Source organism: Physeter macrocephalus, chromosome 14, assembly GCF_002837175.3.
Source record: "Physeter macrocephalus isolate SW-GA chromosome 14, ASM283717v5, whole genome shotgun sequence".
Lineage (NCBI taxonomy): Eukaryota > Metazoa > Chordata > Mammalia > Artiodactyla > Physeteridae > Physeter > Physeter macrocephalus.
The window spans coordinates 62111735-62138095 of NC_041227.1; the positions used below are offsets into that span (position 1 = coordinate 62111735).

At 36.8% G+C, this 26361-nt stretch overlaps 1 protein-coding gene across 28 annotated transcripts in view; it reads right to left on the reverse strand.

Moving 5' to 3' along the window:
- The window catches only part of DNAH3 (dynein axonemal heavy chain 3), a 249724-nt gene that overhangs the window by 107377 nt on the left and 115986 nt on the right, over positions 1–26361 (reverse strand). For 27 of the 28 annotated variants that reach the window (XM_028498493.2, XM_055090018.1, XM_028498501.2 and 24 more), the window contains 3 exons: positions 24340–24445; positions 21897–22026; positions 12381–12626 (listed from right to left, as the gene is read on the reverse strand). In XM_028498493.2, coding sequence (XP_028354294.1) covers positions 12381–12626; positions 21897–22026; positions 24340–24445 — 482 coding nt within the window. The remainder of the gene's footprint in view (positions 1–12380; positions 12627–21896; positions 22027–24339; positions 24446–26361) is intronic. The other variant, XM_028498497.2, reaches the window with a different exon arrangement.

Here is a 26361-nt window from a genome sequence, read left to right on the forward strand (position 1 = left end):
GTTCACAGATGAAACAAATAAAAAGGCTGCTTCCAAGAGATGGCATTAGTTGATCACATGTGGTCTTTGGATCTTGGCCATCCCATTGTTCCTGACTCTAGAGTTTACAGCATTTGGGTTTTTTTTTAAGGGGGTTTATGAATACCATTTACCCTGATCATGTCCAAAAGTCGTGGAGAGTTTTGAAAACCAGCAAAAAGAGAGATGTATGATTACCATGGAGACAAAAGTAAAGCTTAACTTTCAATGGATATGTTCACATTGGTCACTTGTAAGGTGTCATTTTGCTCCTACAAACAGCTTTTTCAGAACCAAACCTACTTTTAAGTAGAGTAGCTGTTGCAAAAGAAGGTATATGAAGAAACTAGTCTGCAGTACACGCTGGAAATTATGTGGTCTTTTTAATACTGCATCAGTTGAAGAGGACATGGAGGAAGGAGATGAGCCCATTACAGTAGGCAGGAGATGCTGTAGGGAACTTGGAAGCTGTGCACATAATTAGCTGCTCAGCTACAGAAGGAAAGGAAAGATGTTGTCACAAAGTGAACCAAGAATGGGGTCAAGGGTACTTCATGTACCAATTTGCTGACACAGAGCATGAAGAGATTGATCTTGAAGCATGGGGAAGCAGACAACAACACATGGAACCCGTGAAAAAATGTTGCAATGTAAAGGAATATAATATGGAGATTAAACTTGAACAGTATACCTCTGAACCTTGTTTAATGCAGGACTCACAACCAAATTTCAGAAAACTGTTTGATATCCTAAATAGGGTGCAAAAAGACATGTTCTCCATGAAATAGGAACAGAAAACCATAAGGAAAAAAGAGGCTTAGATGAAAAGGCAAAATGAGATTAAAAAAGGGAGATGAATGAGCTAACAGAGATGATGAGGAGGAGGAGGACAGCAATAAAAGTTGCTAATATTTATTTAACACTTTCTGTGTACCACACTTTATTCTAAATGCTTTTACATGTGTTAACCTGTTTAATTCTTACAAGAACACCATGAATGCATAGTATTATCATTGCCCTCATTTCATAATTGAGGAAACTGAGCGGCGTTAAGGAACTTGCTCAAAGTCACCCAACTAGTAAATACTGGAGCCAGGATTCAAGCTCTGACAATTTGACTTCATGGCCTGTGCTTTTAATCATATACTAAGAAAGTATAGTGAGGAAACAAAAGACACACAGCAGAATTAAAATCACTCAAGGCAGTAAAAGCATAATTGAAGTTGTAGGTGAATCATATTAAAATGAAAAATCGGTATAAAAAAGGCAAAAACACAAAAATAAGGAAAGAGGAGATGATAGATATGGAAGCCAGAGACTAAAACTTTCCCTTGATGACTGAAAGGACTCATCATGTTTTAGGAAAAATAAACAAAAGAATACCTACATCTAGACACAGTCTGTTAAAAATAAAACTATGATAGAACATTACAAAAAAGAACATCAACAGGCCAATAAGAACTTGTGAAAAGGGCTTTCCTGGTGGCACAGTGGTTAAAATCCACCTGCCAATGCAGGGGACACAGGTTCAAGCCCTGGTCTGGGAAGATCCAATCACTCAAGGCAGTAAAAGCATAATTGAAGTTGTAGGTGAATCATATTAAAATGAAAAATCGGTATAAAAAAGGCAAAAACACAAAAATAAGGAAAGAGGAGATGATAGATATGGAAGCCAGAGACTAAAACTTTCCCTTGATGACTGAAAGGACTCATCATGTTTTAGGAAAAATAAACAAAAGAATACCTACATCTAGACACAGTCTGTTAAAAATAAAACTATGATAGAACATTACAAAAAAGAACATCAACAGGCCAATAAGAACTTGTGAAAAGGGCTTTCCTGGTGGCACAGTGGTTAAAATCCACCTGCCAATGCAGGGGACACAGGTTCAAGCCCTGGTCTGGGAAGATCCCACATGCTGTGGAGCAACTAAGCCCGTGCACCACAGCTACTGAGCCTGTGCTCAAGAGACTGCAAGCCACAACTACTGAAGCCCACGTGCCAAAACTACTGGAGCCCACGCGCCACAACTACTGGAGCCCACGCGCCTAGGGCCCATGCTCTGCAACAAGAGAAGCCATCGCAATGAGAAGCCTGTGCACCTCAATGAAGAGTAGTCCCCGCTCGCCACTACTAGAGAAAGCCTATGCCCAGCAACGAAGACCCAACACAGCCAAAAATAAATAAATAAATAAATAAATAAATAAATTAGTTAATTAAATCTATTAAAAAAAAAAGAACCTGTGAAAAACAACCACTATAGATATATAAAAGTCAATCTCACTCTAATTAAAAAGAGAAGAAATTTAAATTAGATACTATTTTCAAACTTCAAATGTGAACAGAACATCAATATACCTGAGGCAAAACTGACGGAACTACAAGGAGAAACAGAAAAATCCACTATTACAGTTGGAGACTTCAATACCCCCCTATCAGTAATTGACAGGTAGTTGGCAGAAAATGATTAAGGATATAGTTAAACTAAGCAGTATCATCATCAGTCAACTGGAACTGATTGACATCTATAGATTACTTCATCTAACAAGAGCAGAATATACTCTTCTCAAGCTCACATGGACCATTCACCAAGATAGACCATATTCTGGGCCATAAAACACATCTTAAAATTTTTTAATGACTAGAAATCACACAGTGTATACTCTCATACTAGAATGCAGTTAAACTAGAAAGAACTCTGTACTTTCCGCTCAATTTTTCTGTAAACCAAAACTGCTCTAAAACTAAAGTCTATTAAACATTTTTTAAAAAGAGAAGAAATGTGGGGATTGGCAAGATGGCACAATAGAAAGAGTTCAACTCTCATGAGCACACCCAAATCACAACTATCTGCAGAACAAATATCTCTGAAAAAGACTGAAACCTACAAGAAAAGATCTTCTACAGCTAAAGACATAAAGAAGGAACCACAATGAGACAGGTAGGAGGGATGGACTGGCAATATAATCAAGTTCCATACCTGTGGGGTGAGGGTGACCCAGAAACTGGAGAATAATTATAGTGCAGAGGTTCTCCCACAGGAGCGAGAGTTCGGAGCCCCAAATCAGGCTCCCCAGCCTGGGACGACCCCCTACCCCCCAGAGTATTTGGCTTTGAAGGTCAGTGGGGCTTAATTTGGGGAGTCCCAAAGGACTGCGGGAAATAGAGACTTCACTCTTAAAGGGTACACACACAATATCCCATGCACTGGGACTCAGGGCAAAAGCAGTAATTTGACAGGAGCCTGGGCCAGACCTACCTGCTGGTCTTGGAGAGTCTTGCAGAGAGGCCAGGGGGTGGGGGGACAGTGCAGCAGTGGCTTACCTTGGGGACGTAGACACTGGCAGCAGCCATATTTGAGACCTTTGTACCATGCAGACAATGCTGCTGTCAGCAACCACAGTGGGATCCTACCTCTAGCTCATTAGCACAAGACCTGGCCCCACCCAATAGACTGTAGGCACCAGTGCTGGGATGCCTCAGGCCACAACTAACTGGGTGGAGACACAGCTCCACCCATCAGCAGACAGGCTTCCTAAAGACTTCCTGAGCTCACGGCCCCTCTAGACATGCCTCTAGACACAGCCCTGCCCACCAGAGGGTCAAGACCCAGCTCTACCCACCAGTGGACAGGCACTGGCCTGGTCCTCCAGGAAACCTGCACTAGCCTCGAGACCAGCCTCACCCATCAGGGGGCAAACACCAGATGCAAGAAAACCACAATCTCACAGACCCTGTCTTCCCACAGCAGGTCAGATCCTACCCTGGGACCAGCTGGGCCCTGGTCCTGCCCAGTGGCAGGCCAACACAAACTTCGGGACACCATGGACCTCACAGCTAACTGTCAGGAACTGCCCTGCCCCACCAGGGATCTGACACCAGCTCTGGGATCCCTGGGCTCTACAGCCAGACTCCAAGACCTGGCTCTTCCTGACAGTAGTCCAGAACTAACTCTAGAACCTGGCTTCACCCACCAGTGGTGGGGATCAACAGCCCCAGAGTCTTCTGGACCTTGACTCCATGCACCAGTGAGCCAGCACTAGCCCTGGGGACCCTGAAATCTGTGCCTTATGACCAGGTCCTGCTAACCAGCAGCCAGCAGCATCTGCACAAGGCAGGGCCTGGCAATCCACTGCGCTAGGGACCAACCAAGTGTACCTGACTGCCCACATAGCCCACCATAACTGAAGTACCCAAGCAACACTCTTAGACGGAATCCCTAGAGCACACAGTTTGGATGACAACAGGGGAGTGCACTGCTGGGACACGTAGGATATCTCCTAAGGAAGGCTACTTCTCCAAGTCGAGAAATGTGACTAACCTACCACATACATAAAAATACAAATAGCAACTCAGACAAAATGAGGCAGCAGAGGAACATGTTCCAATGAAGGAAAAAGATAAAACCCCAGAAGAAAACTAAGTGACGTGGAGATAGGCAATTTACCTAAGAAAGAGTTCAGATAATGATTGTAAAGATGATGAAAGAACTTGGGAGAAGAATGGATGCACAGAGTGAGAAGTTAGAAGTTTTTAACAGAGTTAGAATATATAAAGAACAACCAAAGAGAGATGAAGAATATAATAAATGAAATGAAAAAATACATTAGAAGGAATCAAGAGTAGACTAAATGATATAGAGGAACGGATCAGTGAGCTGGAAGACAAAGTAGTGGAAATCACTGTTGCTGAACAGAAAAAAGAAAAAAGAATGAAAAGAAATGAGAACAGTTTAAGAGACCTCTGGGACACTATTTAGAACACTAATATTCACATTATAGGGGTCCCAGAAAGAGAAGAGAGAGAGTGAAAGGGGCTGAGGACATACTTGAAAACATAATAGCTGAAAACTTCCCTAACATGGGAAAGGACACAGTCACCAAGTCCAGGAGGTGCAGAGAGTCCCATACAGGATGAACCCAATGAGGAACACACCAAGACACACTGTAATAAAAATGACAAAAATTAAAGATAAAGAGAGAATATTAAAAGCAGTGAGGGAAAAGCAACAAATAACATACAAGGGAACTCCCATAAGTCTATCACTGATTTTTCAGCAGAAACTCTGCAGACCAGAAGGCAGTGGCACAATATATTTAAAGTGATGAAAGGTAAAAACCTACAACCAAAAATACTTTACCTGGCAAGGCTCTCATTCAGATTTGATGGAGCGATCAAAAGCTTTACAGACAAGCAAAAGCTAAAAAAGTTCACCACCACCAAATGAGCTTTATAACAAATGTTAAAGGAACTTCTCTAGGCAAAAAGGAAAAGCCACAACTAGAAACAAGAAAATTACAAAATGAAAAAGGTCACCAGTAAAGGCAAACCTACAGTAAAGGTAGGAAATCATCCACACACAAAGCTAGTAGGGAGGTTAAAAGTCAAAAGTAGTAAAATCATCTATACCCACAATAAGCAGTTAAGAGATACAGAAAACAATTAGATGTAAAAATATGATATCAAAAATAGTAATTGGGAGGGGAGGAGAGTACAAATGCAGGGTTTTAAAAATGCATTTAAAATGAAGAGATCAGCAACTTATACACACACACACCAATACACACACATATACAGACTGCCATATAAAATCCTCATGGTAACCACCACAAACCAAAAATCTAAAATAGACATACACACAAAAAAGAAAAAGGAATCTGAACATAACACTAAAGATAGTCATCAACTCTTAAGAGAAGAGAAAAAAAGAAAAAGAATAAAATGGCAATATGAACATAAATATCAATAATTACCTTAAATGTAAATGGATTAAATGCTCCAACCAAAAGACATAGATAGAGTGGCTGAATGGATACAAAAACAAGACCTGTATATATGCTGCCTACAAGAGACTCACTTCAGATATAGAGACACACACAGACTGATAGTGAAGGGATGCAAACAGGTATTCTGTGCAAATGGAAATCAAAAGTAGCAATACTTATATGAGACAAAATGACTTTAAAAAGTCTGTTACAAGAGACAAAGAAGGATACTATATAATGATCAAGGGATCAATCCAAGAAGCAGATATAACAATTGTAAACATATATGCACCTAACACAGGAGCACCTCAATATATAAGGCAAATATTAACAGACATAAAAGGAGAAATTGACAGTAACACAATAATAGTGTGTGTGGGGGGCTTTAACACCCCCCTTACCTCAATAGACAGATCATTCAGACAGAAAATTAATAAGGAAACACTGGTCTTAAATGACACCTTTGATCACACAGACTTAATTGATATACATAGAGCATTCCATCTGAAAGCAGCAGAATATACATAATTTCAAGTGCACATGGAACATTCTCCAGGACAGATCACAGGCTAGGCCACAAGAAAGCCTCAGTAAATTTAAGAAAATTTAAATCATATCAAGTATCTTTTCCGACCACAGAACTATGAGACTAGAAATCAACTATAAGAAAAAAACTGCAAAAATCACAAATACGTGGAGGCTAAACAACCATTGGATTACTGAAGAAATCAAAGAGGAAATTAAAAAATACCTAGACACAAATGAAAATGAAAACACAATGATCCAAAACCTATGGGACACAGCAAGAGCAGTTCTAAGAAGGAAATTTATAGCAATACCATCTTACCTCAGGAAACAAGAAAAATCTCAAATAAGCAACCTAACCTTACAACTAAAGGAACTAGAGAAAGAAGAATAAATGAACCCGAAGTTAGTAGAAGGAGAGAAATCATAAAGATCAGAGGAGAAATAAATGAAATAGAGACTAAAAAACAATAGAAAAGATCAATGAAACGAAAAGCCAGTTCTTTGAAAAGATAAACGAAATTGATAAACCTGTAGCCAGACTCATCAAGAAAAAAAGGGAGAGGGCCCAAATCAATAAAATCAGAAATGAAAAAGGGGAAATTACAACCGACACTACAGAAATACAAATGATCATAAGAAACTACTATGAACAGCTATATGCCAATAAAATGAACAACCCAGAAGAAATGGACAAATTCTTGGGAAGGTACAATCTCCCAAGACTGGACCTTGAGGAAATAGAAAACATGAACAGACTAATTACCAGTAATAAAGTTGAATCGGTAATTAAAAAACCCCCAACAAACAAAGGTCCAGGACCAGAGGGCTTCACAGGTGAATTCTACCAAACATTTAGAGGAGAGTTAACACGTACCTTCTCAAACTATTCCAAAAAATTGCAGAGGCAAGAACACTTCTGAACTCATTCTATGAGGCCTGCATCACCCTGATACCAAAACCAAAGTTATCACAAAAAAAGAAGATTACAGGCCAATATCACTGATGAACATAGATGCAAAAATCCTCAACAAAATATTAGCAAACCAAATCGAACAATACATTAAAAGCATCATACACTATGATCAAGTGGGATTTATCCCGGGGATGCAAGGATTTTTTCAATATCCACAAATCAATGTGAAACACCACATTAACAAATTGAAGAATAAAAACCACATGATCATCTCAATAGATGATAAAAAGCTTTTGACAAAATACAACATCCATTTATGATTAATAGTCTCCACAAAGTGGGTATAGAGGAAACATACCTCAACATAATAAAGGCCGTATATGATAAGTCCACAGCTAACATCATACTCAATGATGAAAAGCTGAAAAAAACTACTACTACTTCATCACCGAAAACTATGACAGTTCATCAATGAATTTGGTAAAGCTGCAGGATACAAAATTAATATACAGAACTTGGTTACACTTCTATACACTGTAAACAAACTATCAGAAAGATAATTTAAGGAAAGAATTCCATTTACCATCGCATCAGAAAGAATAAAATATCTAGGAATAAATCTAAATAAGGAGGTAAGAGACCTATATTTGGAAAACTATGAGACACTGATGAAAAACTGAAGACAACACAAACAGATGGAAAGATATACTATGTTCAGGGATTGGAAGAATTAATATTGTTAAAATGACCATACTACCCAAGGTAATCTACAGATTTAATGCAAACCCTATCAAAATATCAAAGGCATTTTTCACAGAACTAGAACAAATAATTGTAAAAGTTGTATGTAAACACAAAAGACCCCCTAATAACCAAAACAATATTTTTTGGGTTTGTCTCCTAAGGCAAAGGAAACAAAAGCAAAACTAAACAAATGGGACCTAATGAAACTTAAAAGCTTTTGCATATCAAAGGAAACCACGGACAGAATGATAAAGACAACCTACTGAATGGGAGAAAATATTTGCAAATGATATGACCGATAAGTGGTTATAAACAGGTCATACAACTCACCATCAATAAAACAAACAACCAGATTAAAAAATGGGCAGAGGAACTGAATAGACTTTTTTTTAAAAGAGGAAATACAGATGGCCAACAGGCACATGAAAAGATGCTTAACATCGTTAATCATCAGAGAAATGCAAATCCAAACCACAATGAGGTATCGTCTCACATCTGTCAGAATGGCCATCATCAAAAAGAACACAAATATCTAATGTTGGCGAGGATGTGGAGAAAAGGGAACCCTCGTACACTGTTGGTGGGTGTCTAACGGTGCAGCCACTGTGTAAAGCAGTATGGAGGTTGCTCAAAAAACTAAAAATAGAACTACCATATGACCCAGCAATTCCACTCCTGGTTACATATCTGAAAAAAACAAAATCACTAATTCAAAAAGATACATGTATCCCAGTGTTCACTGCAGCACGATTTACAATAGCCTGGACATGGAAGCAACCTAAACGTCCATCGACAGATGAATGGATAAAAAAGATGTGGTACATATATACAATGGAATATTACTCAGCTATAAGGAGAACGAAATTGAGTCATTTGTGTGATGTGGATGGACCTAGAGTCTGTTATACAGAGTGAAGTAAGTCAGAAAGAGAAAAACAAATACTGTATATTAATGCACATATATGGAATCTAGAAAAATGGTACTGATGAACCTAGTGGCAGGGCAGGAATAGAGACGCAGACATAGAGAACAGCCTTGTGGACACAGCGGGGGAAGGGGAGGCTGGGATGAATTGAGAGAGTGGCATTGACATATATACACTACCATTGTAAAACAGATAGCTAGTGGGAAGCTGCTGTATAGCACAGGGAGATCAGCTCAGTGCTTTGTGACAACCTAGAGGGGTGGGATGGGGAGGGTGGGAGGGAGGCTCAAGAGGGAGGGGATATATGTATACACATAGTTGATTCACTCTGTTGTACAGCAGAAACTAACACAACATTGTAAAGCAGCTATAATCCAATAAAGATGTTAAAAAAAAAGATACATGCACCCAATATTCATAGCAGCATTATTTACAATAGCCAAGATATGGAAGCAACCTAAGTGTCCATCCACAGATGAATGGATAAAAATGTGCTATACATACATGATGGAATACTACTCAGCCACAAAAAGAATGAAATTTTGCCATTTGCAGCAACATGGATGGACTTGGAGGGCGTTATGCTAAGTGAAATAAGCCAGACAGAGAAAGACAGTACTATATGATGTCACTTATATGTGGAGTCTAAAAAATACAACCTAGTGAATAAAAAAAGAAGCAGACTCACAGATATAGAGAATTAGTGGTTACAAGAGGGGTGAGGGAAGGGGGGAGGGGCAACATTGGGGTAGGGGGCTCAGAGGTACAAACTTCTAGGTATAAAATAAGCTACAAGGATATACTGTACAACATGGGGACTATAGCAAGTATTTTATAATAACTATATATGGAGTGGAACCTTTAAAAATTGTGAATCACTATATTGTATACCTGTAACATATAATTTTATACATCAACTATACTTAAATAAAAAATATAATAAAAAATTTAGAAAGAGAAAAAAGTTAAAATGAGATAACACTTTCCCATTCTTAATTGCCCAAGATTTCAAAAAAAAAAAATGGAAATAGTGTTGATGAGGGCACAAGGGTAATTTAGCAATCAAAAGCTTTAAAATTTTATTGACCGTTGACTCAGTAATTCTATTTCTAGGGAATTATCCTGAGGAAGTTATCATGAATTAAGCAAATAGGTAGCCACCAGAATGTTGTTCATCAAAACTTTGTTAATGATAGCAAAAACTAGAACATAAGTACAGAATGATCCCATGTATGTAAAAATAAATCTGTAGGCACATATGTGAATAGGGAAATGTCTAAAAGGATGGTCATCAACATGTTAATATTTGTTTTCTTTTTTAAAAAATTATACCTTTTTAATTATATGATACATTCATATTTTTTCTTAAAAAATTAATAATGAACTTTACACCCATCATGATGGCGATTATAAAAAACTAAAGAAATATAATATGAGGCTGTGGAGAAGTTGAAATGCTTGTGCATTGTTGGCAGGAAGGTACAATGGTGCAATCAGTATGGAAAACATTATGGCAGTTCCTCAAAAAATTAAACATAGAATTACTGTATGATCCAGAAATTCCACTTTTGGGCATATACCCAAAAGAACTGAAAGCAAGAGACTCAAACAAATATTTGTACACCCGTGTTCATAGCACCATTATCACAGTAGCCAAAAGGTGGAAGCAACCTAAGTTTCCATGACAAATGAATGGATAAACACAGTGTGGTATATCCATATACAGAAATACTATTCAGCCTTTAAAAGGAAGGAAATTCTGACACATGCCACAGCACGGATGAACTTTGAAGACATTATGTTAAGCGAAATAAACTAGTCAAAAAAGGACAAATAGTATATGATTTTACCTATATGATTTTACTTATATTCTAGAGTAGTCAAATTTATAGAGACGAAGTTGAACAGTTGTTGCTAAGGGCTAAGGGAAGGAGGAAATGGGGAGTTATTGTTTAATAAGTATGGAGTTTCCATTTGAAAAGATGAAAAATTCTGGGGATGGATGGTGGTGATAGTTGCAAAACAATGTGAATGTATTTAACACCACTGAACTGTACACCTGAAAATAGTTAAAATGGTAAATTTTATGATATGTATATTTTACCACAATAAAAAAGAAAATCTTATGAATTAAAAAAACAGAGAAAAAAAAAAAGAATGGATGTACTACCATCTAACAAGGGGATTGGTACAGGGCCTCCACGCAGTTCATCTGACAGATAACCATGTATCACATATTTGAAGTGTGCCAGGTGTGCTGGGGAAAGTGTGTGTTTAAGGGGACAACGGCAACTACTTGCTCATTCATTTTTTTTTTATTATTATGTAAAGTTTCAAACATAAAGAAACACTGAAAACCCTGTACAGTGAACATTTGTATACCCCTCTCCTAGATTTTACCATTAGTTTTTCACTTGTTTTATCACATACCTGTTCATCCCTCTATCCATCCATTAAGGCATCTTATTTTTTGACACCTTTCAAAGAAAATATATATACTTCCTCATAAATACTTTGGCATGTATATCATTAACTGTTCAATATTTATGTTTTTTCATTTGCTAAAAAATTTGCATACAATGAAATGCACAAGTCTTGTGTTCATTCACTGAGTTTTGAGAACTGCATGTATTTGTGTAACCCAAATCTCTCTCAACATATACAGCATTACCAACACCCCAGGGAGTTCCCTCATGGGTCCATCATATACTTTTTCATAATTAAAAAAATGTAAAACTATTTGGAATGTATATATAGTATGATCCCATTTTTGCTATAGAAATACAGAAAAAAAATGGAAGAAAAAATATAAAAAGTGATTATTTCTGGAGAGTGGGATTACCATTGATATTTATTTTCTTCTATTCCTTTCTCTGTATTTTCTAAATTTGATGTAATGTATTACTTGGGTGGTAAGAAAAAAAGCAGTAAAAGCTACTTAAAAGAAAACAAACATCTTTCAATCTTTTTATGAATGATGTCACACATATAAGAATATTAATACATCATTAAAGTAATCATTCTGAAGATAATGTATGTAGCAAAGTTATAAATATTTTAATATAATATTAGATTACAATGAAAAAATTAAAGGAAATGTTAATACCATAATCACCATGATATGACGTGTATACACATAGAACAGGACTAGAAGGGCGTAAGAAAAAAAAGTGGCTATATTTCTCACGCTGTTCCCTGGGGCCTGTTAGAGTGATGAGATTATGGGTAATTAAAAAAAAGTTATATCGACTTTTTCTAAATTAAAACTTAGTAGTTAAAATAACCCATAAGACCCTGACTTCAGGGTCACCCATCTCTACATACACGGGCCAGCTCTGAAGAAGTGAACCCTCTCAGGCAAGCTACAAAATCTTTCCTGGCTTTTGTAAAGGCCTCACGTGGGCCACACATTTTGGTTGGGTTTGGAACATATGCTCCAAACCACTCACTATATAGTAAGACAAAACAAACAGGTACTAAGTTACCTCTTTCTGGAAAGATGTTGTTTTTGGTGAGTTTGACGCTTCTGGGTCTTGGGTTGTTATTATCCATACCCATGATGAGGTTGCGGAAAAACAGATCAAATTTCTTTCTGCTGTCTGCGTTGATGGTGCCAGCCACGGTCCACACCAAGGCAAAAAGGAATAGGCCTTGCAGCCAGAGGAAGATCTGTTGGCTTGTCAGGCTTTCAAATAATTCACTTTCCTTCTCTTCTATTTCCCTGATTTCATCTAAAAGTAAGAAAAGGAATCTCAGGAAAAGCTGCAGAGTGCAATAGATATGAATTGGGCAGTTTTGTCTGTGAGGGTCCCAGGAAGAGGACTGATACTGGTTGAGTGGCATTACCTGCCACATCCTTTATCCACATACATTAAAAAAAAATTTTTTTATTGTGGTAAGATATGCATAACATAAAAATTACCATCTTAACCATTTTAAAGTTCATTGGTATTAAATACATTCATGTTGTTGTGCAACCATCACCACTATTCATATCCAGCACTATTTTCATCTTGCAAAGCTGAAACTCTATCCATGAAACATTAATTCATTACCCCCTCCCCAACGGCCTGGCAAACAGCATTCTACTTTCTGTCTTTATAAATTTGACTAACCTAGATATGTCTTAGAGGTGAAATCATATAGTCTTTTTCTGACTGGCTTATTTCTCTTAGCATAATGTCCTCAAGGTTCATCCATGTTGCAGCATCTATCAGAATTTCTTTCTCTTTTTTATTTTGGCCTCACCATGCGGCTTGGGGGATCTCTGTTCCTCTACCAGGGATTGAACCCAGGCCACGGCAGTGAAAGCGCCAAATACTAACCACTAGACCACTAGGGAACTCCCCAGAATTTCCTTCCTTTTTTAAGGCTGAATAATATTTCACCATATGTATATACTAGATTTATTTATCCATTCATTGGTTGATGGACACTTGGGTTGCTTCCACCTTTGGCTACTGTGGATAATGCTGCTATGAACATGGGTGTACAAATATCTGTTTATGTCCCTACTTTCAATTCCTTTGTATATATACCAGAAGTAGAAGTGCTAAGTCATCTGGTAATTCTATTTTTAATTCTGAGGATCTGACAAACTATTTTCCATAGCAACTGTACCATTTTACATTTCCATCAACAGTGCACAAGGGTTCCAATTTCTCTACATCCTCATCAACACTTGTTCTTTTGGTTGTTGATGCTGTTGTTCTTGCTGTTTGGATAGTATCCATCCCAATAGGTATGAGGTGGTATCTCATTGTGGTTTTGATTTGCATTTTCCTAATAACTAGTGATGTTGAGCATCTTTTCATGTGGTTATTAACCATTTGTGTATCTTCTTTGGAGAAATGTCTATTTAAGTCCTTTGCCTATTATTTATCATATTATTTGTTTTTGTGTTGTTAAATTTTAGGAGTTCTCTATACATTCTGGGTATTCATCCTTTATCATATATATGATTTGTAAATATTTTCTCCCACTTGCGGGTTGTCTTTTTATTCTGTTGCTAGAGTCTTTTGATGCACAAAAGTTTTCAATTTTCATGCAATGTATTTGTCTTTTTTTTCTTTTGTTGCCTGTGACTTTGGTGTCATATCCAAGAAATCATTGCCAAACAGCTTTCCACCTTATGTCTTCTAGAAAGTTTATAGGTTTAGTTCTTATGTTTAGGTCTTTCATCTGTTTTGAGTTAATCTTTGTAGATGGTATTAAGGGTCCAACTTCATTCTTTTGTAAGTGGATATCCAGGTTTCCTGACACCATTTGTTGAAAAGACTGTCCTTTCCCCATTGAAATGTCTTGGCATCCTTGTGGAAAATCATTTGACAATACATGTAAGGGTTTATATCTAGACTTTCTGTTCCATTCCATTGGTTTATACATCTGTCTTTATGAGTACTGCACTGTTTTGATTATTTTAGCTTTGCATTAAGTTTTGAAATAAGAAAGTGTTCTTTGTTCTCCAACTTTCTGTTTCTTTTTCAAGACTGTTTTGGCTATTCAGGGTCTTTGAAATTCCATACAAATTTTAGGATGGATTTTTATATTTCTGCAAAAAATATAATTGGGATTTTAATAGAAATTGCACTGAATCTGTAGATTATTTTGGGTACTACTGACATCTTAACAATATTTAGTCTTCCAATACATGAACTTGGAATACCTTTCTATTAAAGTGTTCTATAATTTCTTTCAGCAATATTTTGTAGTTTTCATTGTAGAAGTCTATCACCTTCTTGGTTAAGTTAATTCCTATGTATTTTATTCTTTGTTAGGCTATTGTAAGTGGCATTGTTTTCTTAATTTAGATTTCGGATTGTTCATTGTCAGTGTACAGAAATGCAACAGAAATACACTGATTTTGTGTGTTGATTTTGTATCCTGCCACTTTGCTGAATTTGTTTATAACAGTTTTTGTGTGTGTGTGTGTGAAATCTTTAGGATTTACTACATATTAGATCATATAATCTGCAAACAGAGATAATTTTACTTCTTCCTTTCTAATGTGGATATATATTTTTATTTCTTTTTCTTGCCTAATTACACTGGCTAGTACTTCCAATACTATGTTGAATAGAAGTGGTGAAAGCAAGCATCCTTTCCCTGTTCTTGATCTTAGCTGAAAAGCTTTAAGTCTTTCACCATTGAGTATAATGTTCACTGTGGGTTTTTCATATATGGCTTTTATTATGTTGAGGAAGTATCCTTCTATTCTTACTTTGTTCAGTGTTGTTTATCATGATTTCATGAATTTTGTCAAATGATTCTTTGCATTAATTAAGATAATGTGTTTTTTTTCCTTCGTTCTGTTAATTACATTGTATGACATGTATCACACATTGATCAGTTTTCATACATTGAACCATCCTTGCACTACAGAAATAAATCTTAGTTGGTCACAGTGTATAATCCTTTTAATATGCTGCTTAATTTGGTTTTATGGTATTTTGGGGGGAATTTTTGCATTAATCTTCATAAGGGATATTGGTCTGTAATTTTCTTGTAGTGGCTTTCTCTGGCTTTGGTGTCAGGGTAACACTGGCCTCATAGAATGAGTGAGGAAGTGTTCTCTTTTAAACATGTTGGAAAAGTTTGAGAAGGACTGATATTAGTGCTCTAAATGTTGGTTAAATTCACCAGTGAAGCCATCAGATCCAGGACTTTTCTTTGTTGGGAGCTTTTTGATAACTGACCAAAACTAGTCACTGGTCTATTCAGATTTCTTCATGATGCAGTCTTGGTAGGTTTTGTGTCTTGGTAGGCATTTGTCCATTTCATTTAAGTAATCCAATTTGTTGGCATAAAATTGTTCACAGTATTCTCTTATAATCCTTTTCATTTCTGTACAATGAGTCGTAATGTCCCCATTTTCATGTCTGATTTTAGTAATTTGAAGATAAAGACATGCTGAAGGGACACAGGAACCAACCTGAAGGTGCTCCCAATGGCAAAAACCATTTGAACAGCAAAATAAATAATTATAGCACTGGATCATAATCCATAGAATAAAATAAATATCCATGAGTCCATACTTTGATCAATAAACAATTAAATAAGTAAATAAATATGGAAGAACAGTTTTTCTTTACAGAAGAATTCTAATTTGTAAAAGGAATATAAATATAAATAGAAAATTTACATTAGGAAATGCCACCATAATTATTGTTGTAGGCAAGATCTACCAATGAATGTTAAAATCAGTGCATGAAAGTTTGAGGAGAAATAGGATATCTGCATAGTTTCAAATTATCTTCCCCAATGTACTTATTGATAACAAAGGAAAATATAGTAACATTAACAGTGGAGAAATATAACTATGAACAAAGTTAATTTTGACCAGAGCCTTCACCAGTAATAAGATAGATCAATATCATGTATCCACTGATGATGCACTGAGGATACATCATCACTTCTGTGGTATTCTCACTAAAAATGCAAATCTTGATTTTTGTTTATCTTTTCAAAGAACCAGCTCTTAGTTTCACTGATCTTTTCTATTGGTTTTTTGTTTGTTTGTCTCTATTTCATTTCTTTCTGCTCTGATCTTTAAGATTTCTTTCCTTCTGCTAACTTTGTGTTTTGTTATTCTTTTCCTAGTTTCTTTGGGTATAAGGTTAGGTCGTTTATTTGAGATTTTTCTTGTTGCTCAGGTTTGTATCACTGTAAACTTCCCTCTTATAACTGCTTTTGCTGTGTCCCACAGATTTTGGATTGTTGTTTGTTTTGTCTCCAGGTATTTTGTGATTTCCTCTTTGATTTATTCTGTTATCCATTGGTTGTTTAATAGCATATTGTTTAGCCTCTTTGTACTTTTTGCAGTTGTTTTCTTGTACCTGATTTCTAGTCTCATAGCATGGTGGTTGAAAGAGATGCTTGATATTATTTCAATTTTCTTAAATTTACCAAGGCTTGTTTGTGGCCTAGCATGTTATCTATCCTGGAGAGTGTTTTGTATGCACTTGAAAATAATGTGTATTCTGCTGCTTTTGGATGGAATGTTTTATACATGTCTATCCCAATAGACATCTAGCCTAATGTCATTTAAGGCCTGTCATCTAAATCTTTAGCCAGATTCATCAAGAAAGAAAGAGAGAAAGCCCAAATGAATAAAGTCAAAAATGAAAAAGGAGAACTTAAATCAACACCACAGAAATACAAAGTAATTGTAGAGATTACTATGAACAACTATACACCAATAAAATGGACAACCTAGAAAAAATGGACAAATCCTTAGAAAGGTACAAGACTGAACCACAAAGAAAAAGAAAATATGAACAGACCAATTACCAGTAATAAAATTGAATAAGTAATTTAAAAACTCCCAACAAATGAAAGTCCAGGACCAGAGGGCTTCACAGGTGAATTCTACCAAACATTAAGGGAAGAGTTAAAACCTTCCTTCTCAAACTATTCTGAAAAATTGCAGAGGCAGGAACACTTTCCAACTCATTCTATGAGGCCAGCATTACCTTGATACCAAAACCAGACAAAGATATCACAAAAAAAGAAAATTACAGGCCAATATCACTGATGAACATAGATGCAAAAACCCTCAACAAAATATTAGCAAACTGAATTGAACAATACATTAAAAAGATCATACACCATGATTAAGTGGGATTTATCCCAGGGATGCAAAGATTTTTCAATATCACAGATCAATCAGTGTGATACATCACATTAACAAATTGAAGAATAATAACCATATGATCATCTTAATAGATGCAAAAAAGCTTTTGATAAAATATATACAATATCCATTTATGATTTTAAAAAATCTCCACGAAGTGGGTATAGAGGAAACATACCTCAACATAATAAAGGCCATATATGATAAGGCCACAGCAAATATCATACTCAATGGTGAAAAGCTGAAAGCATTTCCTATAAGATCAGGAACAAGACAAAGATGCCCACTCTCAGCACTTTTATTCAACATAGTATTGAAAGTCCTAGCCACAGCAATCAGACATGAAAAAGAAATAAAAGGAATCCAAATTGGAAAGGAGATGTAAAACTGTCAGTACTTGCAGATGACATGATACTATATATAGAAAACCCTAAAGACATCACCAAAAAACTACTACAGTTCACCAATAAATTCAGTGAAATTGCAGGATTCAGTAAAATTAATATGCAGAAATTGGTTGCACTTCTATACACTGAAAACAAACTATTATAAAGAGAAATTAAGGAAAGAATCCCATTTAACATTGCATCGAAAAGAATAAAATATCTAGGAATAAATCTAAATATGGAAGTAAGAGACCCATATTCGGAAAACTACGAGACACTGATGAAAAACTGAAAACGACACAAACAGATGGAAAGATATACTGTGTTCATGGACTGGAAGAATTAATATTGTTAAAATGACCATGCTACCCAAGGTAATCTACAGATTCAATACAATCCTTATCACAATATCAAAGGCATTTTTCACAGAACTAGAACAAATAATTCTAAAAGTTGTACGTAAACACATAAGACCCCCCTAATAGCCAAAGCAATCTTAAGAAAGAAGAACAGAGCTGGAGGCATCATGCTCCCAGACTTCAGACTATACTACAAAGCTACAGTAATCAAGATAGTATGGTGCTGGTACAAAAACAGAAATATAGATCAATGGAACAGAATAGGGAGCCCAGAAATAAACCCATACACTTATGGTCAATTGATCTATGACAAAGGAGGCAAGAATATACAATGGAGATATTGTTAAAATGACCATGCTACCCAAGGTAATCTACAGATTCAATACAATCCTTATCAAAATATCAAAGGCATTTTTCACAGAACTAGAACAAATAATTCTAAAAGTTGTACGTAAACACATAAGACCCCCCTAATAGCCAAAGCAATCTTAAGAAAGAAGAACAGAGCTGGAGGCATCATGCTCCCAGACTTCAGACTATACTACAAAGCTACAGTAATCAAGATAGTATGGTGCTGGTACAAAAACAGAAATATAGATCAATGGAACAGAATAGGGAGCCCAGAAATAAACCCATACACTTATGGTCAATTGATCTATGACAAAGGAGGCAAGAATATACAATGGAGAAAGGACAGTCTCTTCAGTAAGTGGTGCTGGGACAACAGGACGGCTATATGTAAAAGAATAAAATCAGAACATTTTCTCACACCATATGCAAAAAATAAACTCAAAATGGATTAAAGACCTAAATGTAAGACCATAAACCATAAAACTCCTAGAAGAAAACATAGGCAGAACACTCTTTGACATAAATCATAGCAATATTTTTTTGATTTGTCTCCTAAGGCAAAGGAAACAAAATCAAAACTAAACAAGTGGGACCTAATTAAACTTAAAAGCTTTTGCATATCAAAGGAAACCATGGACAAAATGATAAGACAACCTACTGAATCAGAGAAAATATTTGCAAATGATATGACTGATAAGGGGTTAATATCTAAAATACATAAGCAGGTCATAGAAATCAACAACAAAAAACCAAACAACCTGATTAAAAATGGGCAGAAGATCTGAATAGACATTTTTCCAAAGAAGAGATGCAGATGGCCAACAGGCACATGAAAAGATGTTCAACATCTTTAATCATCAGAGAAATGCAAATGAAAACCATAATGAGGTATCACCTCACACCTGTCAGAATAGTTATCATCAAAAGGACCACAAATATCTAATGTTGGTGAGGATGTGGAGAAAAAGGAACCCTCATACACTGTTGGCAGGTATGTATATTGGTGCAGCCACTGTGGAAAACATAGAGGTATGGAGGTTCCTCAGAAAACTAAAAATAGAGTTGTCATATGATCCAGCAATCCCACTCCTGGGCACATATCTGAAAAAACTAAAACACTAATTCAAAAAGATACATGCACCCAATGTTCATAGCAGCATTATTTACAATAGCCAAGATATGGAAGCAACTTAAGTGTCCATCCACAGGTGAATCATTAAAGAAGATGGACTACTCAGCCATAAAAATGAATGAAATTTTGCCATTTGCAAGAACATGGATGGGCTTGGAGGTTATTATGCTTAGTAAAATAAGTCAGACAGAAAAAGACAAATATTGCATGTTATCACTTATACGTGGAATCTAAAAATTACAACACACTAGTGAATATAACAAAACAGAAATGGACTTACAGATATAGAAAACAAACTAGTAGTTACCAGCAGGAAGAGGGACAGGTGAGGGGCAAGACAATGTTTGGTGATTAAGAAGTACCAACTACTATGTATGTAACAAATAAGTTACAAGGATATATTGTACAACACAGGGAATATAGCCAGTATTTTATAATAACTTTAATGGAATATAATCTTTAAAAATTGTGAATCACTGTGTTTTACACCTGAAACATATAATATTGTAAATCAACTATACCTCAATTTTTTAAAAAAGCACAATCTCAATATAATTATGAGAAAATATGAGGCAAACTTAAATTGAGAAGCATTCTATAACATAACTGGCCAGTCTTCATCAAGTGAAAAGGTTATGAAATATAAGGAAAGACTGAAGAACTGTCATAGCTTGTAGGCGACCAAAGCGAGAACAACAATTAAATACAATGTGGCATCTTGAATTGGATCCTGGATCAGAAGAAGAACATTTGTGGAAAAATGTGAAATTCAAATAAAGTGTAGTTAACAGTATAGTATCAATGTTAATTTCCTTATTATGATAATTGTACCTTCATTATATAAGATGTTAACATTAAAGAAATCTCGGTAAAGGGTATATGTGACTCTACATTCTTTTAGCAATTTTTCTTTAAGTCTAAAATTATTTCAAAATAAAAGGCTAAAAATGTATTCAGTGTTCCTTATCTCAAGTCCTTGTTAATCACAGCTACCATGTTCTTGCATTTTAACATGGACAGAGTAAAAAGTTATAGCCCCCAAATCAAATATGTGTGCATTCAAACCCAGTCCCCCATTTTTAGTAGTTGTGTGTATTTGAGCACTCCTGAGAGGATTCATAGCTATAGATTCAGGAAGGCAAGAGATGAGGTTACTCAGGACTGTGGACAATAAGTTCACTTCTCATGCTGGTGCTTTCTTTCCTGGAGGAGATACTACACAAGGATAGTAAAAGGAGCTTGGGAAAGCATGCAAAATTTACAAATAAAAATACAAACATATGATATTGTATGAATTAGTGTGCTTTTAAAAATATTGCTTGTAATTTTAATTTTAGAAAATCAAATAATATTTAGCTAGAGAAAGTCTCCACTCAACCATTTCCCATGTTACTTTTTTTTTAATCTACATCTATAATGCCTTTGGAAGAAATGGGCTGAGAAAATATGTTCATGTAGCAGAAGCTGTAGGAAGAGTCACTTTCAGTTTGAATTAGGTATTATCTTGAGAAAGAAATGGCATCCAATAAAAGTTCTCCAAATTAACACATCTTTTGTCATTTCCAATAGAATCCCGTAAAATTTGATTTATGTGAAATGGTTACAGAGAACTTCTCCAGGACATTTAAACCAATGGTTGTCCATGTCCTGGAGAAGTTCCCTAGTTCTGGAGACTAATGTGATCAGTTTTTTTATAGTGTATCTATGTGTTTTATGAATTCAGATTTTTGTAATATAAGTTTTCTTAACATGGAAAAACTTCCTATCTTATTCTTTTCAGAATCTTTTTTTTCTGATATACATTTATATATGTCATCTAAATTCATTTTCCTCCAGGATATCCCTGTTAGGTAAAGAGGTACAGGAATTATTATTCCCATTGAGTGGATGAGGAATCTAATACTGAGGAAGAATGGGCTAATTTGCACAAGAATACCCAGGAAGTCACTGTAAGATCAAGCCAAAATATATGGACTCTTTCCGCCAAACTCTACTATCTACACTCAAAAGATGTGCTGGTTCTAGACCAAAATGCTGCTCTCATTGTAACTCATGGAGGGAATAATAGGGGTGGGAGCAGAAGAAATGGCCAAGGCACACCATATGCTCATCTGGCTTAAGAACTGTAGGGTAGTACTTACCTAGCAGAGAGGAGTACAGTCTCATCATTGAGAAGGCAAGGTGGATGGAAGATGTTTGGACCACAAATTTACACTGAAGGTGAATAAATTCCAGGCAGGGTTGGATAAGCCACATGAACATGTCATTGATCTAAGAGTAGAAAGTGAGATTTGACATTATTAAAAAGTGTGTTTAAGACCAAGAGCTTGGTACACCTCGAGGAGGCTGGAAATGTTGCTAAGACTGCTGATTACTTTCGAGTCTAGGTGTACTGAGGAAAGTCCACAGGCACCAAGACAGATGCCCCCAGCTTCCTATTTAATGGACTGTGCAGCCCACTGGCCATTCCCCACCCCTCCCATTCCACTAAGCTGAATACTCAAGAGAAGCTTGGAGCCACTATGGGTCAAGCTACAGGATGCATGAAATAGTTTTAGGTCCCAGCCACTGTATCTGCCTTTGTTTCTATAAAAAAAAATGTTAGGAATTCTAAACAACTGATTTGCAAATGACTGACTGGCATTTGTAAGGCAGGTCTCTTGTAGAAAGTAGCCACAGGGAATTTCAGGCTCATTTTCAGTAATTCCCCGTATGTATGTATGCACATACTTATTGGTGGGTGTGTTAATTGTTGTCTCTTGGCTCTGCTCCCCAGCAATTTAAAACAGATAACTAATGAGAACCTACTGTATAGCACAGGGAGCTCTACTCAGTGCTCTGTGGTGACATAAATGGGAAGGAAATCCAAAAAAGATGGCATATATGTATATGTATGGATGATTCACTTTGCTATACAGCAGAAACTGACACAGCAGTGTAGAGCAACTATACTCCAATAAAAAAATATATTAAAAAATTACTTGACTCACTTTCTCCTCTTAGTGTTTTTTTCATTTTTGTTATACTTTGTGACTTTCTTTTTTTTTTTTTTTCTTTGTGACTTTCGCTGTAAATTACCTTAAGTTATTTTTTTGTAAGTAGGCAGGTCATCACTAAATAAATATACTCATACTGATTATATATGGATATGTGTGCATATATGAATGTACAGATGTCTTTATATGTATATATGACTATACATGAGTACATAGACATGCAGTTTTCAGTCAGTAAAATTTATTGTGCATCTACTAAATGCAGTGTGGTAGGTGCTAAGGATAAATGATGAACAAGATAGACAAGGTCCCTGTCCTCGTGATTTACAGTCTGAGGGGAAGGGAAGACAAACAAAAAATAAATAAGCAAGCAAGGAAATGAACTAAGTATTTACAAATCATGAATGTACTAGCAGGAAACAAATAAAGGTATTACAATGGGAAATAACAGGTAGGGTTTAATAGGGTGGTCAGGGAAGACTTCTTGGAGAAGGAGGCCTTTATGCTGAGACCTGGATGACAAAAGTGAATCATCCCTTATGAGAATAAATGGGGCAAGATTTCCAGAAAGAGGAATAAAAAGTGCAAAAGCTTTAAGGTAGTAAAACCTGGGGTTTTCTAGGAATGCAAACAAGACCCAAGGGCTGGAAGATAATGAGCTGAGGCTGAGAAGAGGGTAGGTGAGGTTGGAGAGGCAGGCTGGGTGGGATCACAGTCTCAGAGGCCTTGATAAGAAGTTAGACTGTACTAAGGACACTGGGAAGTTTCTGAAGGCTTCCTGTGCATCTGTAGATTGGTTTCTGACTGTGCATGTGGATATGTGTCTATGTAAATAAACATGCTATATATATATTGTACATGTATGTAAATGTGACAGGAGAGGAGCTGTCCTACACAGTTCCCCAGACTGTTTGCACAGTGGGAAGAGAATCCACCTCAGATCCTTCTTGGCTTCTTCAGTGGGAAACTTTCCCAGGGAATCCTGTTAATGCAGGGAAAGACAAGAAACACCATAAGAACTGGTTCTCCCTTCCTACTTCCCTTGTCTGAGTGTGTGCTAATGTAACCTGAACATTCACATCTCTTTTAGGAAGGGAAGAAGAAAATGGACACTCTTAGTAGCTGCACTAAGTGAATTTCTAACTGGTTCTGGCCCCCTAAATATAGAAGGTACAGGGATGGAAAGTGGCAGTGAAGAGAAGAACACAGGTCTTCCTAACCTGGTCCATCTTTAGAGCAACTTCCAGAGGCATTTCCACTAGTAGGCAATGGGGAAAGGGGTGACATTCCAGTCATCAAGTAGAAAGTTTCTCAAGCACCAGAATTCTCCACTGGGGAGCCAAGAAGTAATGGAGAAGGTGGAAGAGAAAGGAGAAATTGACTGCATCACCCCATCCCCACCACATGGAGAAGAAAATCAGAAAAATGGCAGGTAGCCAGGAAGCAAGATAATTAGGGACAGTCAGGGAATTTCCTGCTCCTTCTTGCCTTCTGTAATTATGAATGTGAAAATGATCCTAGAAGGCCTTTGAGATGAGGAGTAGGGAGACGGGGAGGGACAGGAAGGAAAGGGACCAGAGGATCTCACCAATTCCTTGTGTTCCTCGGTGAGACTGGCAGGCAGGGTGTCCATGTATGAATCCTTCAGGGGCTTCCAGCCTAGCTGATGGGGCTCCATGTAGATCATCCCACACCTGGCAAGCACAAACAGAGGACCAGCCTGGTCCACATCTGGCTCCCAAGCACGTAGGGGTGAAGTAAATGTAGGAGGTCATGGTGAGGTAAGAGGCTGGAGCTTGGGTCGGGGCATAGACCCTCACCAGCTCCAAGCCAAAGGAAAGATGCACAGATTTTGCCAGGAAAGGGTGGAGACCAGTGCTAAGAGTTGGGTCTTGAGAATCAGAGACCTGGATTCAAATCCCAGCCCCAGACCTTACTAATTGAGTGACCTTGGGCAAATTTCTTTACTGTCTCTGAACTTCTGTGTCCTTGTCTGTAAATTGAGGAATATAAAAAATATGTAGTTCATAAGGCTGTTGTAATGGTTAAATGAAAGGCCTAGCACACAGAAAACTCTTAATCAATGAAAGCTACTATTATCATTACCATAATGTTAGTACATTACCATGCACTGACATGTAACATTTTATTTAGCACTTTTTTTCCCCATTCAGTTATATCTAGGCACTCTCTCCTTTGTTACTAACACTGGTTACCATTTATTGAACACCTACTGCGTGTCAGCCACTATGCTAAGTCTTAATGGCCTTCATCTCTAAATATTCCACTTTATGGTATACATTTTAGACATGAGGAGACTATAGCTCAGAGAGGCTAAGTGACTCGGAAGAGGTCACACAGCCAGCAAGTGGTGTGGCCAGGGTGGGAGCCCAAGTTGGTCTAACTTGCCACATGCTCTTTCTATTCCCTTACATTGCCTTTGGGAATGTGGGCTGATTTTATTTTATTTTATTTTTTATGGACTGAAGTTACACTATTGGATTAATTCTTGTCCTTGGCACACTCATCATTAGCCCATGTATGGCCTTTCTTAGTTAATTGTTTTCAATAATGTACTAAGTGTCCATGAACCCAATACCCAGGCAGAAGCTAGGGTCTTGACAATAACCTTCATCTAACCATAAAGTCTCCCTTATCCTATGCCTGTGGCTTTCCCCACCTGAGGTTATACAGCATCTTGAATCTCATGCTCACCTGTGCTTTGATTTCTTTCCTTATAGAGTTTTATAGCATATATATATATATATATATATATATATACATATATATATATATATACTTGTTTTTAATAATTTAAAAGGGGACACTATGCTGTATGTAATAGTACAGGCTTACTTTTCTTTTGGATGGGGAAAACTCATTTTTTTTTTTTAGATGTTGGGGGGTAGGAGTTTATTAATTTATTTATTTTTGCTGTGTTGGGTCTTCGTTTCTGTGGGAGGGCTTTCTCTAGTCGTGGCAAGCGGGGGCCACTCTTCCTCGCGGCGCGCGGGCCTCTCACTGTCGTGGCCTCTCTTGTCGCGGAGCGCAGGCTCCAGACGCGCAGGCTCCGTAGTTGTGGCTCACGGGCCTAGTTGCTCCGCGGCATGTGGGATCCTCCCAGACCAGGGCTCGAACCAGTGTCCCCTGCATTAGCCGGCAGATTATCAACCACTGCACCACCAGGGAAGCCCTACAGGCTTACTTTTATATATAATATTGTTAAGATTTTATCTTTAATTTTACTAAGATTTATCTTATACAGTTGCTTGTCAGTACAGTTCATTTATTTTGAATTGACATACAAATACTACGATTCGTGATCTTATTATACTTTTTAATTCGCTCCTGTTGATGGGCATTTGGGTCGTTTCTAAGTGTTTGTTATTGTAAATTATGCTACTCTGAAAATTCTGGTACATGTCTCCTATTGTACATGGGCAAAAGTTTCTTTTGGGTATATATCAATACTTACAAGCAGAATTGCTGGGTCATGAGGCATAAGAAAGATCAACTTTAGGAGATGATATCAATCTCTTTTCCAAAGTGATTGTCTGATTTTAGATTCCTACCAGCACTGTGGATTGAGGACTAACTTTATGACAAATCT